The sequence below is a fragment of the Peromyscus eremicus genome, chromosome 19, assembly GCF_949786415.1.
Source record: "Peromyscus eremicus chromosome 19, PerEre_H2_v1, whole genome shotgun sequence".
NCBI classification, from domain to species: Eukaryota; Metazoa; Chordata; class Mammalia; order Rodentia; family Cricetidae; genus Peromyscus; species Peromyscus eremicus.
The window spans coordinates 4,264,211-4,277,397 of NC_081435.1; the positions used below are offsets into that span (position 1 = coordinate 4,264,211).

Genomic DNA, 13,187 nt, shown 5'->3' on the forward strand with positions numbered 1-13,187 from the left:
CATCTTTGGGGGAAATTACTGCAGATTTGACCCAAAAGATTAGCTTGGTCCATGTCTCTGCTGACAGCAGCCTGAGGATTCAGTAACATGAAGAGGAACGTGACATTGTATTCAAACAATGTGTCGAGGGAAAGGCCAAAAAAATGCACGGCCCTAACATGCATTTATTCAACACCGAGCTTAAATGAATTTATTATGCTCCTGGATTACACCCCATAGGCCAAGAAGCTGTCAACTATTGACATTTTCTTTTCTCTCCATGTTCTGAGTTGAGTGTAAATATATTTGTCATGGGAATATACTGTGTGCTCTGCTCAGTATAGGCTCATTTCATCAGAAGGAAAGCTCTTATTATCTGCAATCACAGTCAACATCTTTGTTGCTTTGAGAAAGGAAGGGGCTAACGCTTGGATTTACATATGTATCCAGCACTTGTTCAGATTCCGTTTTGAATGCTGTTTTAATCTTTGTGCTGAATGTTGAATATGGGCAGGCTGATCCTGTCTATCACAATGGGAACTGGCGATAGAAGGAACAGTGTTCCATCTGCTGTGGACTGCATCTAGTTTATTGTCTGTCCTACAGCCGGGTGCTGACCACAGAGGCATCATTGCAGAATTTTGGTACTAAACTTACTGGATGAAATCATTGGTGTCCAGTGGACCAAAGATGGAGGCATTTTGGAAATGCTGTTTCATGATCTTGGGACTAATTATCTGTGCTGCCTCAGATGCCTTCCTCACATGGTTCAAGAGGTCAGGGGCAAGTAGCAGCCCCAGAGAATGAGAGAAACTGAGTTTCCAGGTAACTGTCCTTAGGATCCCTGACTTACCATGGCTCAACTAAATGATTTTTTAACTTGAAGCTGATGCAAAAGTGATCTGTGAATTTTGAACTTTAATCTTCTCCATGACTATTGGATCCATCTCATAGCGCTGGGCAGAGGTCCTAGTCATGACCATGTGATTACTAGGGTAAAAACACACTTGCGTTTTTATTTCTAATCAGTCATCAGCATATAAAGCTACTGTAAGTCAAGGAGCCTCTGTACCTGTGAGTTTCTGTCTTTGGTACTTGGCAGAGGATAGATAAGAACCTCTCTATCAGTTGGACCTGGACCCAAGAGGCACTTAGCCCATGTGTGCTGAACATCTGTGAATTGAAAATAATAGCTAAGATACGTATTCATCAGTAGATGTTTTATTGAACTTGTATGAGGTGGAAACACTAAAAGTGGGTTGAAACACAAAGAGGGAGGGTTGAGATGTAGTGAGTTGGTAGAGTGCCTATCTAGTGTGCACAGGCTCCAATATTGATCTTCAGCATCACACAGAAGAGTCACAGTGGCATGCTTGTGATTTCAGTATTCAGGAGGCAGAAGCTCTGAAGTCAAGGTCATCCTCAACTATGTATCAAGTTCTGGGGTGGCCTGGGGTACATGAGATCCTGATGATCCAAACCAAACAATCACACAGACAAAAAGTGAGAGGAAAGGGCACACACAGAGAGATAGTCTTCATCCTTGAGAGAGAAGCAATCCAGGCAGGGAGAAAAGGCTGGATTTCTAGCTTCCAAGGACATTTGGAATTGCCAAGCTAGATTTTAAGTATAATCAGCATTTGGAGGGTTTCCTGGAGGAAGAGAGAGTTAATTTGGGTCCAGAAAACAGAGCAGGAGTGAGATAAAGGGAGGATGAAGAAAGAGTGTGCAAAGAGCAGGGGTGGATAGGTGGAACAGAAGTGAACTCCCTCTGCAAAGAATTGAAGCAGGTTGAAGCTGGATGAACTACCAGGCCAGGAAGTCGAGTAGAGTAAATATGGCAGTTTGAAAGAGAAATATGCCCCATAGAGCAGACATCTGAACACTTGGTCCCCCGCTGGTGTTCCTGTTTGGGGGAATGCAGGGGAGGGGAGGTGCAGACTTGTTGGAGGAAGTATGTCACTGAGGGATGGACATCGGGAATTCATAGGCAAGCCTCACTTCCAGTTCGCACTCTCTGCTTCATGCTGTGGTTGGAGCTGTGATCTGTTTCTTGCGCTGGCTGCCTGCTGCCATGCCTCCCCCACCATTATGGACTCTCCCTCTGGTACCGTAAGCCCAAACAAACTCTTCCTTTTGAACGTTGTCTTGGCTGTGGTGTTTCACCACAGCGACAGAAAAGTAACCCACCCAGTAAGTTAGGCTAGACAGTCAAAGGATATTCAACTTCGTGTGGAAGATAAACTATTACTTAAGGTTCTCATTTAGGAGAGATTACAAATGAGAGACACGGGGAATTGAGAGGGATCGGAGGTTCAGTGTAGATAGGGCACCATAGGACAGGCCTAAAGAGGGTCTGGAGCAATTGAATCTCTAGTATATAACACAATCGCTTTATTAGACTGGGCAGCTCCTATGTTTCAGGTATTTCTAGCCATTGGTAAAAGACTGGAAAAAATCCTACAATACTTTGCAATACCTATCCTTCAATTAAAGACAGGAGATGTCATGCCAGAAAGGGGAGGGTTTGGTTGGTGTATGTAACTGGTAAGTGGCAGACAGAGTTTCAGTTTCATCTTTTCCTTTTCATTATACGACTTTGGGAGCCACAGGTACTTGCTGAATGAGAAAATTATGTAAAATATGTTTTATGCAAATTAACATGATGGCCATATACAGGATGGATTAGAGGAAGGCTAGAAGCCAGAAAATGAAGAGATAATGGGTATGAAAGACTCCACACAAGGAGGAGTAGCAAGCAAGGATGTGCGAGCCTGGGCAGGAGGATTGGGGCAGGAGAAGAAGTACTAACTTATAAACAAAACGGCGAAGAATGACCAGCTGCTGAGGCCATTACAGATGACCTTGGAAAGCACATTCTCAGTAAAAGGATATTGATGGACTGAAGGACATCAGCCTGCAGGAGAGGCAGCAGCCTGGAAGTGGAGGATGTGGAAACAGACCACAAACTGAGAAATTTGGAAGAAAATCAAGAGGAAAAAAAAAGTCCTAGGAGGCTGTTCCAAGGTGAATACACACACACACACACACACACACACACACACACACACACACACACTCAATATACATTGAATACAGAATGAAAGCTGAAGATATACGAGGAAGACCCTGAGACAGAGAGTGAACTAGATGAAGAGACCTTTCATATACTGAAGGGATTTGAAGGTGGGGAGGATTGGATTGGATTGTCAACAGGACTCTGTGTGATTCCATATAGGAGCTATAAACACATTTTGACAACTGAGCACTTGAAATTTCCTATAGTAAGAGCAAGGAACTAAATTTTAAAATTCAACTTAAAAGGAACTAAATTTTAAAATTCAACTTAAATTAATTTAAATAGTCCTTGTGTTTATCTTTTTCTAAACTTTCTTATGTGTATGTGTGCATTTACGTGTACACATGTGCATGTGTACAGGAACTCAGGGGTCAGGCATTGCTTCTCAGGTGCTATCCACCTTGTTTTTTAAAAGGAGTCTCCCACTGGCCTTGAAATCACCAGTTAGGCTGTTTGCTAGCCAGAGATCTTTGGGGACTTCTCCTGTCTCCACTTCTGTGGCTGTAGTATTACAAGTGTGTGCCATTACATGTGGCTTCTTCAGTTCTGGAAATCAAATTCAAATGCATGTACTTGCAAGGTAAGCACTTTACCAAACGAGCCATCTCCTAACTCCATGATGCTTAAATAAGTCAGAAAGCTCCCACCTGTGACAGGATGTGACAGAATGTGACTCTCAGAAAATCAAAAGTTTGGCCTTCTGAGGGAGGGAATGCTATTCTTCTTCTGATTTGGGAAAGGAGAGCCAAGAGTCAGTGATACTTCATCGGCTGGGGGAGGATGAAGAACCAGATCAGCCTGCTAGGTGACCTTGACTCCCATTGCTTACATCTCGGAGCTAGTCACACCATTTGATCATTAGTTTTGGAGAGCTTACCTGAGCTATGACACATCGGAACATTCCCATTCCCCATGTAGATGGCGTGCTCTGAATCTCACTGTCTGCAGGTGCCAGATGAAGTGAAGAATTGCCAGCTTCCCTAGGGCACACTCACCTCAGCCTGTGGCAGCTCCTGATCAAAGTGCTCCTTCATCACATGACAGAGATACATAGGTGTCTGTGGTGGGTTCCTTGAGATGAAAACCATTTTCAATAGGCTTTTCTGGTTCCTAAGTGAGGAGACATTTTCCACTGCCTTCTGAGTCCCCAATCTGATTGAATCTGCACATTTCAGAGCCAAAAGAAGGTGATGACCTTCAGAGAGCTTTCACACAAACTTAGTAGAAGTTTTCTTGATGTACATCCCATCCAGATGAATGGGTATATGCCCTGCTCTGTACAGGCCAGGTGATAAAGACAAGAACCCCATATCAGCATTCATAGGTACCCAGAGGTGGCCTGTCCACCATCCTGTTCTTTCACTGGTGTGCCCTTTCTGAGATGGTGGCATGTGTTGCTTGGGCTGTTTTTCATGGCTTCCACAGCTGGGAATTCAAGATGCTATACTTAGGCAGAAGTCCATGAAGGAATTAATTGATACGAGCCAGAAGTTGATTGCCATTTAAGTATTCAGCCTCCATCATTGCCAAGTTTCTCTCTTTGCAGAAAGAACTGAGCTTGCCTGCAAACTGGCTCATTCAGGATGTGAGCGCAAGATGGAATGCAACCTTTAATATGCTGCAACACCTGCTTGGAAATAAAGGGGCTCTGTGTTTTTCCCCCAAAGGAGTTGACAGCTGACTTCATTACAGAGGAATCTGGAGAGGTGGTCCCGGCTACTCCTGCCTCTAAGGCTCTCACCCAGAAATACAGTGCTTACCAGACCTGAGCTGTGGACTCTGCCAGAGACTCCTGCTGGGTCCTTTTTATCCAGGCTCATCCCTCTTCCTTGAACTCATGTTTTTAGTGCCTTTAGTGGAAACTTCCTCCTGGAGAGGGAGGAGGTAAGAGGCTTTGGGCTGCATGCTAACTGGAGGCGGGTTTGCAGGTGTTCTGTAATGGGAGCTGGATTTCGAAACTTCCTTTCTCAAGGGTTCTGCTATGTTGTGCCCAACAGGCACAAACAGACACACAGTCAAGGCTGCCATGCTCTGTGGAGTGGAAGTTGAGGGGTCCCTGGATTCCTTGGTCAAGTTTCTAAACAGACTCAGAACTGCTCTGAGAAGCCGTGCTTAGAGTAATTAGCTGATCGTGTCATGGTACTCTATCTGGGCTGACATGCTGGCTGTATTTACCAATTATCAAGGCAGAATTTCTACCCTATCAGCCATTTGTGTGATTTCCAAAGATTAATAAATTGGTTTCCAATAGCAATGTAGAAGACAGTAGATCTGACTTGCATCGGAGAATATTAATGTCTGTTTTTATTGTTCATTATTTGAAATCTCACTTGCCAGGGATAGAGGCAGGCTAGAGAGAACACACATTTGGGGGAATACAGGCCGACCTCATGTGTGATGAAGATGAAGGTCACACAGCAACTTCAAGTTTCCATGTAATATTAATTAACAACAGCACATTATGAACCTTAGCATGTAAAAATTACATCATCATCTAAAAGGAGTTTTTAGAAAAGTTAGTCCATAGCAGAGGTCAAAGTTGGCAACCTGAGGAGAGGCCCGGCCTGCAGTGTATCTGAAATGGTCCACACAGTGGGGGTTAATAGTTTGAATGACAAGAAGCAGAATGGATTGCCAGCATCTGGAGATTGGACCACAGCACACAACCACCTGGGCTGCTGGGGACTCCCGAGACATGAGCTATCTATCGCCGGAAGCCCATCTCCCTAAGCTGGACAGGATTCTTCAGGCTGTCGGGGTATCTCATAGGATAAGATCTCACTGGCCAAATTAGTAATCCCTGGACCAATGTAAGGATGATGGACTCCTGGGTCCTTTCTCCTCTATTTACCTTCTGTGTCGCCTAGTTACTCTGCTACTTTAGGGTTAAAATAACTGCTAAGATGCCCCGTTGTAGACAGTCACAGTGAGGGAAGGGCACTCCAGCCCCATTCCACTTTCCTACTCCCTGCACGCTGGGAGTTCAACGCACTCCCCTGAGGTTGTGAGCTGCATACAGTGGTTTTATACTTGACTCTTGGAGTCAACCCAGACCTTCTGATGCCCAGCTTGTAATCTAGGCCAGTGAAGTCAGTAGCTATGGGATGGGACTTCAACAATAAATTTGTTTGACGGTCCCCTGTGATTCCCAAGACAAAGCAAGTGTAGACCCTGAGGGTGGGAATCACATGCTACTCTCCACTAAAGCAGCTTCTTAACCTTGCAATGACTGACACTGGGCCAGGTCATGCCTTGCTCTGGTACCTGTCTTGTGGATCACAGGGTGAGCAGGCACATCCCTGGCTTCTCATATACACAGCAGCCTTCTTCTACACAAATGGTCACAGACAGGGCCATTATATTGGCCGCCTACACAGATATAAGGCTTTTGAGAAATCTCTTCTGGAATTAAGTACAAGGAAAACATTTTCTCTCGAGAAGGTGATAGATTCCTTCTGTTCAGGTTATTTTCTCCCCTTTACTACTAGGAATCTCCAAGTCAACGCTAAAATGCCCTCAAAAGCAAACTCGAAGGATATGCAGGGCAGCTGCTTTCGTCTGCCTTCTCCCCTCAGATGTTACGCAATGCTAGCGGTTACGGAATATGCACAGTCCCCCACAGGCTCAGGATTTGAATGCTTGGTCCTTAGCTGATGGTGTTATTTTGGGAGGTTCTAGAAACTTTGGAAGTAGGACCGACTTGAGGAAGCAGGTCACTGGAGGCAGGTTCTTGGAAGCATATTATCCCTGGCCACTTCTTGTCTCATTCTGTTTCCTGGTTGGTCATGAAGTGTAGAGCTCTCCTCTACCACTCACTCCAGCCATAAGAATGTCCTCTCTAAGCACATGAAACCAAACGGGCACGGACCAAGTCCTCTGAAACATGGGCTTGAATCCGTTGCTCCTCTTAGGTCTGTATACTGGTATTTGATCACAGCTACAGAAAAATAATGCACACACTGGTATTTTTATTATCTTTAAGTAGCATTCCAGCCCTAGGTTATGAGGGAGAATATAAATATAAAGAAGGTAACTTATCAGAGCTGTCTGGGCACTGTTGAGCATTTATCATCCAAAGATTGACTGGTTACAAGGAAGAAGAGCCTACTAGCTAGTATCTTATAGTCTTTAGAGAATCAACCAATTCATGTGGCAGGAACAGTGGCAACTCTTCTGGCTTCCCAGCTTTGTCTCAGGGGAGGCTGACCCACCCATGCCTGTGCTGAGGTAGCTGCACCACACGGCCGGCCAGCCATGGGCACTGTCAGAATGGGCAGCTCTGCCTCTCTTCCCTCCTGAGAATTCCAAGCCCTGGTGTTTGCCACAAACCTAGGAGGTCTCTGTGAGACAACAATATTAAGAGCAACTTCGGAATTAATCCAGGGATAACATACCCCTGCTTTCCATAAACCAACAGCCTCCTTTTAGAAAAATATAACCCTCTTATTAACAACCAGAATTTTTAAAGCTTTTAAAAATCATTATTAAGCATGGCTATTTCATTTTAAGTGCAAAATCCTGAATGGACCAGAGATCTTAATTTTTAAAAAAATATAGCTGAGTATTTTAATTATGGATGCACTTGCATATTCTAAGCATACTTCATTATTTATGTAGCCAGTGAAAGAGCTTTTTAATTAAATAGCATGCTGGCAATCTATTGTGAAATGTATAGGTGTAGGTTTCTCTTGCATCAAAAAGCTAAATACACACATGTGAAACATTATGGCAGGTGTGCATACTTTAATCACTATAAAATACTTGTTTGTGAATTATATTAAAATTTCGCAAAAGTTTTCCTTTATTGGAAACACAATAAATAATATCATATGCTTGGTTATTCACACTTCGTTCATTCCATGACTTGTAAATGAGGTAGGGTAGTGGTTCTCCAAGTGTGGTCTGTAACCAGCATTACCCAGAAATTCTTAGAAAAGCACGAACTTGAGCCCCAATGAAATCAGAAACTCTGGGGGTCTGGTCCAGCATGCCATGATGTTATGAGCCAACCCTGCCAGGGAATGTCAAGTAGGCTAAGGCCTGAGAACCATGGAGCAAAGACTGTGCCTTGTGCTGCTGAAGATGTAGCTTTCATAGGCAGGTTCACTGGCAACAAGGGGTCACAAGTCCATCAGTCAGGTTGCATTTTTCTTACCCAGAAGCGCTATGAACATTTTTGCTATTTGCTTGAGATCTTCAGAGTTTAAAAGAGGTCACAGGACTCAGAGTGTGATAACCATTTTAAGCATGACTCCATGAATGTGGTCCACGAGTATCATAATTTATACTATTCAGATTAATGATGTCAGTCAAGGTCCAGTGCACACGCTGCTATTCTTCTCCTCCTTAAAAACATTGCACAACATCTCTGAAATCAGGAGCTTCTATTTCTTCAGCATTTTGTGGTAGGCTGTGGAGACAGGCCTCTCGGAGAGCCATCCCATGCCTGTCAAAAGGCTGATGACCAAGTTCCATTACCTTCCCTGGCCGGGTGATCCCAGGCCAGGAGATGAAGCCATTTGGAGAAGACTCCACTGGGAGTCGGCGCCAGAGCCAGAACTAACAGCCCTCTGACTTGCTGTTCTGCGCTTTGTCTTCTGAACAATGCTGCTCCTTAAGTACACATAAGCCAAACAGCCGCGCAAATTGCAGCCATCCACCACGAGTTCAGATTTGCACAGCATGACATGAATTGGGCTGCAAATTATGCAGAAAACAGCCATCACATCCATCTGTGATGTCAGAATCCTCAAGTACAATGTGACCTGGTAGGATCTAAGACAGTGCAAGTAGACTGGGTTTGATTTCTTCCCATGCAGCATGATGAATCTCCTCCCGGCTGCATTTGGCCCAGTGTGCAAAGGTTAAATATGATTGAGGCTATGCCTGGGATCTGCTTAGGCACAGATTTCATATCCAAGGGTGCAGGCAATTAGATTTCTTTTTCTTTCTTTCTTTTTTTAATGGTAAGAGTAACTAGAAAAAGAAAACACACAAATACACTCATAGCTGATGGTAAACTGAATTTATTTCCTCTTGGAAAACAATTCCAGTAATCTCCAGGTTCAGACCGCAGAGTAAACATTGAGAACAGTAACATACAGGTTAGTTCAACTGATTCAAGAATTTGGCTGTGTGAAATCATTAAGGAAAACCTTGAACACTCAAAGCTTCAAATGTAGCCAGGAAAAAAAAAACAAACAAACCCTTGACAGTCTACATAACAACTATTGCATATATGGCGAGGCTACCTGTCACACTGCAAGGCTTACAAATATATACGGGCCGTATCCAGACGTGGGGTTCTGTCCTGTGAGAGTGTCTCTTCATGGTGCACGAGAGTCTCCAGCAATAAAAAATAGTCTTGAGTTTTAATCGTTGATATACCAAAAGAGAAATTCTAGGCTTAAGTGTAAATAAAAGGAAGTCCAACCATAGTCACAAGATAACAGTTCTTTTAAGTTCTGTCTTCCTTGAAAACATTTTCTCTTAAGCCATTTTGTTCACTTTGAAAATCTTGCCTGAATAGGGCCCAAGTCCACTCGTCTTTATAAGACCATTTTAGCATCGATGACATAATACATGTGCAACACTTTATATACAAGGAGTCTATCTGGTGCTCAAAAGTTCCAACACATGAACATCCAACAGTTTTGATAATACAAGTTGTATGATACAATACAATGCTTCTGAAGAATATACATTAACAATGTAAGTTTCGTGCAAAGAGTAAAACATGTTCCCTTTTTGTGCCACAAAAGTCCTTCTCCTTGAGAGGCTGTACTTGAACTAACTGCTGTGTTGGGTCATCGTATGATTCTGTAAAGAAAAAAAAAGAGGGAGAAAGCTTCAGTGATATTCACCCCATTGGAATGAGCATAGGTAAGTGCTGGTAGGTACCCAATGACGTGAACTGTCATGTTTCAGCACAGGGATGGATGGATGCATTGATTCCATGCTGGACCAGGGAGGTTCACATAGGCTGAACTGTCTGGGTGGAGTACAAGTGCACTAAAGCTGTTACCTCCATGGAGGAGAGGGAAGAGGCAGAGTCAGGATGCTCTGTGAGGGGAGGTGTTGGAAGTACCCTACCTTTTCTCTGTCTACCATGCCTCCTCCAAATACTTTCCCACCCTGTACCACCTCTACTGATCAAAACATAACCCATGTTCAATGTCCAAGGTACCACTGTTATAACAGTTTCTTGATCTGCATATCATGACTGTTTTTGAAACATGCTTTGCTCAAATCTCTCTTAGATGGCAGATGTTGACAGTCAAGGCTCTAGCCAACCTCAAATGTGGGTATTGAAGAATAGAGCTAATAGCCAATGACGAATGGTTAGAAAGCACCTCCAGCATCCTTGTGAAGGTGGAGTTGGACCTGTGGCCATGCTGTGGCTCTGTAGGAGATCCCAGCAGCTTGCTTTAACTCCTCTGCCCTGGGTGTTAGTGTTTCTCCCAAGGCTCCTGGGCAGCCTTAGACAGTTTGGTACTCCTCACCCCAGGCATACTATATGTCCTTTCATTGATTAGATAACTTCTTTCCAAATTTTGAGGGGGCAACTGGGACAGCTGTCCAACCGAGGCCCAACATATAGGGCTGGAGAAGCCAAAATGTGTTGCCATTCTCCAGCTACAAGCATGGTGCTAAGGAAGGTCTAGTTTCTACAGAGGTTGGCCGCAGGCCTCCAGGTTTTGAATGGAGACTGAGCCTTGCAGGCGGCCTGAGCTCTCCTCTCTGACTTCCCCAAGCAGTTCTGCCCAGTTCATTCACACTCCACTCACTCCTTCTGATCAGAATTCTGAAGCCTAGCTTGATACAGGACTACTTCCTGCTTCCCCTTAAGCTTAAAGCACATTTCCGTTCTCTGACTTCCCAAAGCCCTCTGTGCTGCTTGTGGTGCCCTCGTCTTTATAGGCTCGCCTTGTGGCCTTCTGCTGGTAATTCTGCTGGGCCTTCATGTGTTCCCACCTTCATGAGAACCTGTGGAATGCCGATATCAGCACCGGACACAGCTCACAGCACTCAGGAGAGAGGACCTGACCTGGACATGGGATATGGGAAGAGGAATGGTTCCTGCCTTGAGCTCATCATCGTTCTCACAGTCTAAAGAAGAAAGGCACATGGCAGTTCAGTGATATGACCAAAAGGAACGGAAAGGAACCCAGAAATGCCATGGACTTTCCTAGGCCTGCCTCAGCAGCAGGGGAGGCTGTGCGGCGTCAGGGATGCCCAGCTGATATTCTCACTGAGGTGACTCCAGGAACCTGCCACGGGGAAGACGACAAAGCAAGAGCGTGCATGCAGGTCTTTGTTCTGACTGGCTATGATCTTCCAGAGGGTTCTGAAGCAAGAGTACTGCGTGTAAATACAGATGAGGGACACTTTTGGCAATATTATGAGGAATTTTTAAACATCACTAAAATGTTCAGATGTGGCCTTACAGGTGAAAAGGAGCTAAATGAGTATCTGAAACCGAACACTTTTTTTCAAGATCTCTGCTGCCTTTATCATGCCTGAGGATGGCTGGCCAGCCACTTGTTCAGAGAGATAGGTTGCATGGCCAAGGGCTGGGTAGTTGACACTTCCTGACTGGGCCTGGTAGACCAGCCAGAGAGTGGGGAGCCATGGGAGGGTCCTAGCTCCCCTTCCTTGTCTCAGATTTAGCTTTCTGTTGATGGAGTTGGACAGTGGGACTAGGTCCCTTCCTACCATGACAGTTACTGTGTGGTGAACGGTTACAGCTGAGGAGTGAGATTCCAGCATAGCACACACTGGGCTGGAGCCCAGACTGCAAAACACTTGAAACACCTCACCAGTGGCAAGGCAGCTTTGTTTTATTCTACCCTTATGTAAAACTCCTTTGCTCCGTTCTCTTCAAAAGATGGCTTTCTCTCTAGTAGTACCGGCCTCAAAGTGCATTTAAGAGTAAACTATTTTTATGCCAACTCTTTTGTCTGGGTATTGATTTTGAATATGTCTGGGAGGTGTTTTTCTGAAGGCATATTAAAAATACTGATGGGAACAAAAAACTTTCCTGTTTTCTCAGAGATCAACACAGCTCTGATTAGAGGTTTACAAGCATTAAAAAGTTAAAACCCTAAACTACACAGCTCCTGTTATTATCTCCAAGTCAAACGTGGTTTCACAGACAGGTCTGAACTAAACACAAGGCAAAAAACTTACAGAGAATTATGAAATGAAATAAACACAAGAAGCCATGACACTAATAGCTAATGATGAGGTGCTACAGCTGCCTTTTTAGTACTTTGATTTTCCTGAAAATAATGTTTAAAAAAGAAATAACTTAATGGTCTGGTCTTACCTGTATCATTTTATTTTTAAGTTTCCTAATGTGGCTCAAACTCACCCATCTTGTTTTTTTTCTTATTTCCTCACAACCGACACAGGTACAGATGTAGTTTTTAACAATCACACTAAATATTTACACATCTTTCTATATATGTGGATATATTTTAATCACATTATTGCAACAGACTGAAGTCACTGCTACCAAGGACTTGAAGGTTGAGAGAAGCAGATAAAACAAGTTCATGAAGGGGGCAAGATCAGGCTTGGGAAACACAAGCTTATACCAAGTCAAGACCCACGGATGTGTCTCCTCAACAAAAAGGACAGTGAAAAACTAGGTTCTGTCGTGTGCAGACACCTGCCATGTGAAGATCCTTCCCCTTCACTGTGTTAGAACCCTCATATTGCTGAGATCAAGTGCCCGACAAAAGTTGCTGCAGGAAGGAAGGTTTATTTTGGCTCCCAGTTTGTGGAGACAGTCTGTCATGACAGTCGGGATGCCATCGGCAGGTTACGTGGTCAGGAGGCAGAAAGCAATGAATACTTGTGGTTAGCTTGCTTTCTCCTGTTTATCCCACCCAGGATCTCAGCCCATGGAATGGTGCTGCCAACAATTTATGTGGGTCTTCTCAACTTAATTAACCTAATCTAGATAATGCCTCATAAGCATGCCCAGAAGCTAACCTAATCTAGATACTCCTTCACAGGTGTGCCCAGGCACTTGCCTCCTAGGCGATTCTAGACTCTGTCAAGTTGACAATCAATATATACCATCACACTCATTTTTCCTTTTATGGCTCCAGCCCATTTAAGG

The 13,187-nt window shown here is 44.1% G+C and overlaps 1 protein-coding gene across 1 annotated transcript in view; it reads right to left on the minus strand.

The window, feature by feature from the left end:
- Positions 1-9,068: 9,068 nt before the first annotated feature.
- Positions 9,069-13,187, minus strand: part of Znf521 (zinc finger protein 521) — a 286,221-nt gene continuing 282,102 nt past the window's right edge. The window contains exon 8 of the mRNA XM_059246530.1: positions 9,069-9,877. Coding sequence (XP_059102513.1) covers positions 9,848-9,877 — 30 coding nt within the window. The 3' untranslated portion in view covers positions 9,069-9,847. The remainder of the gene's footprint in view (positions 9,878-13,187) is intronic.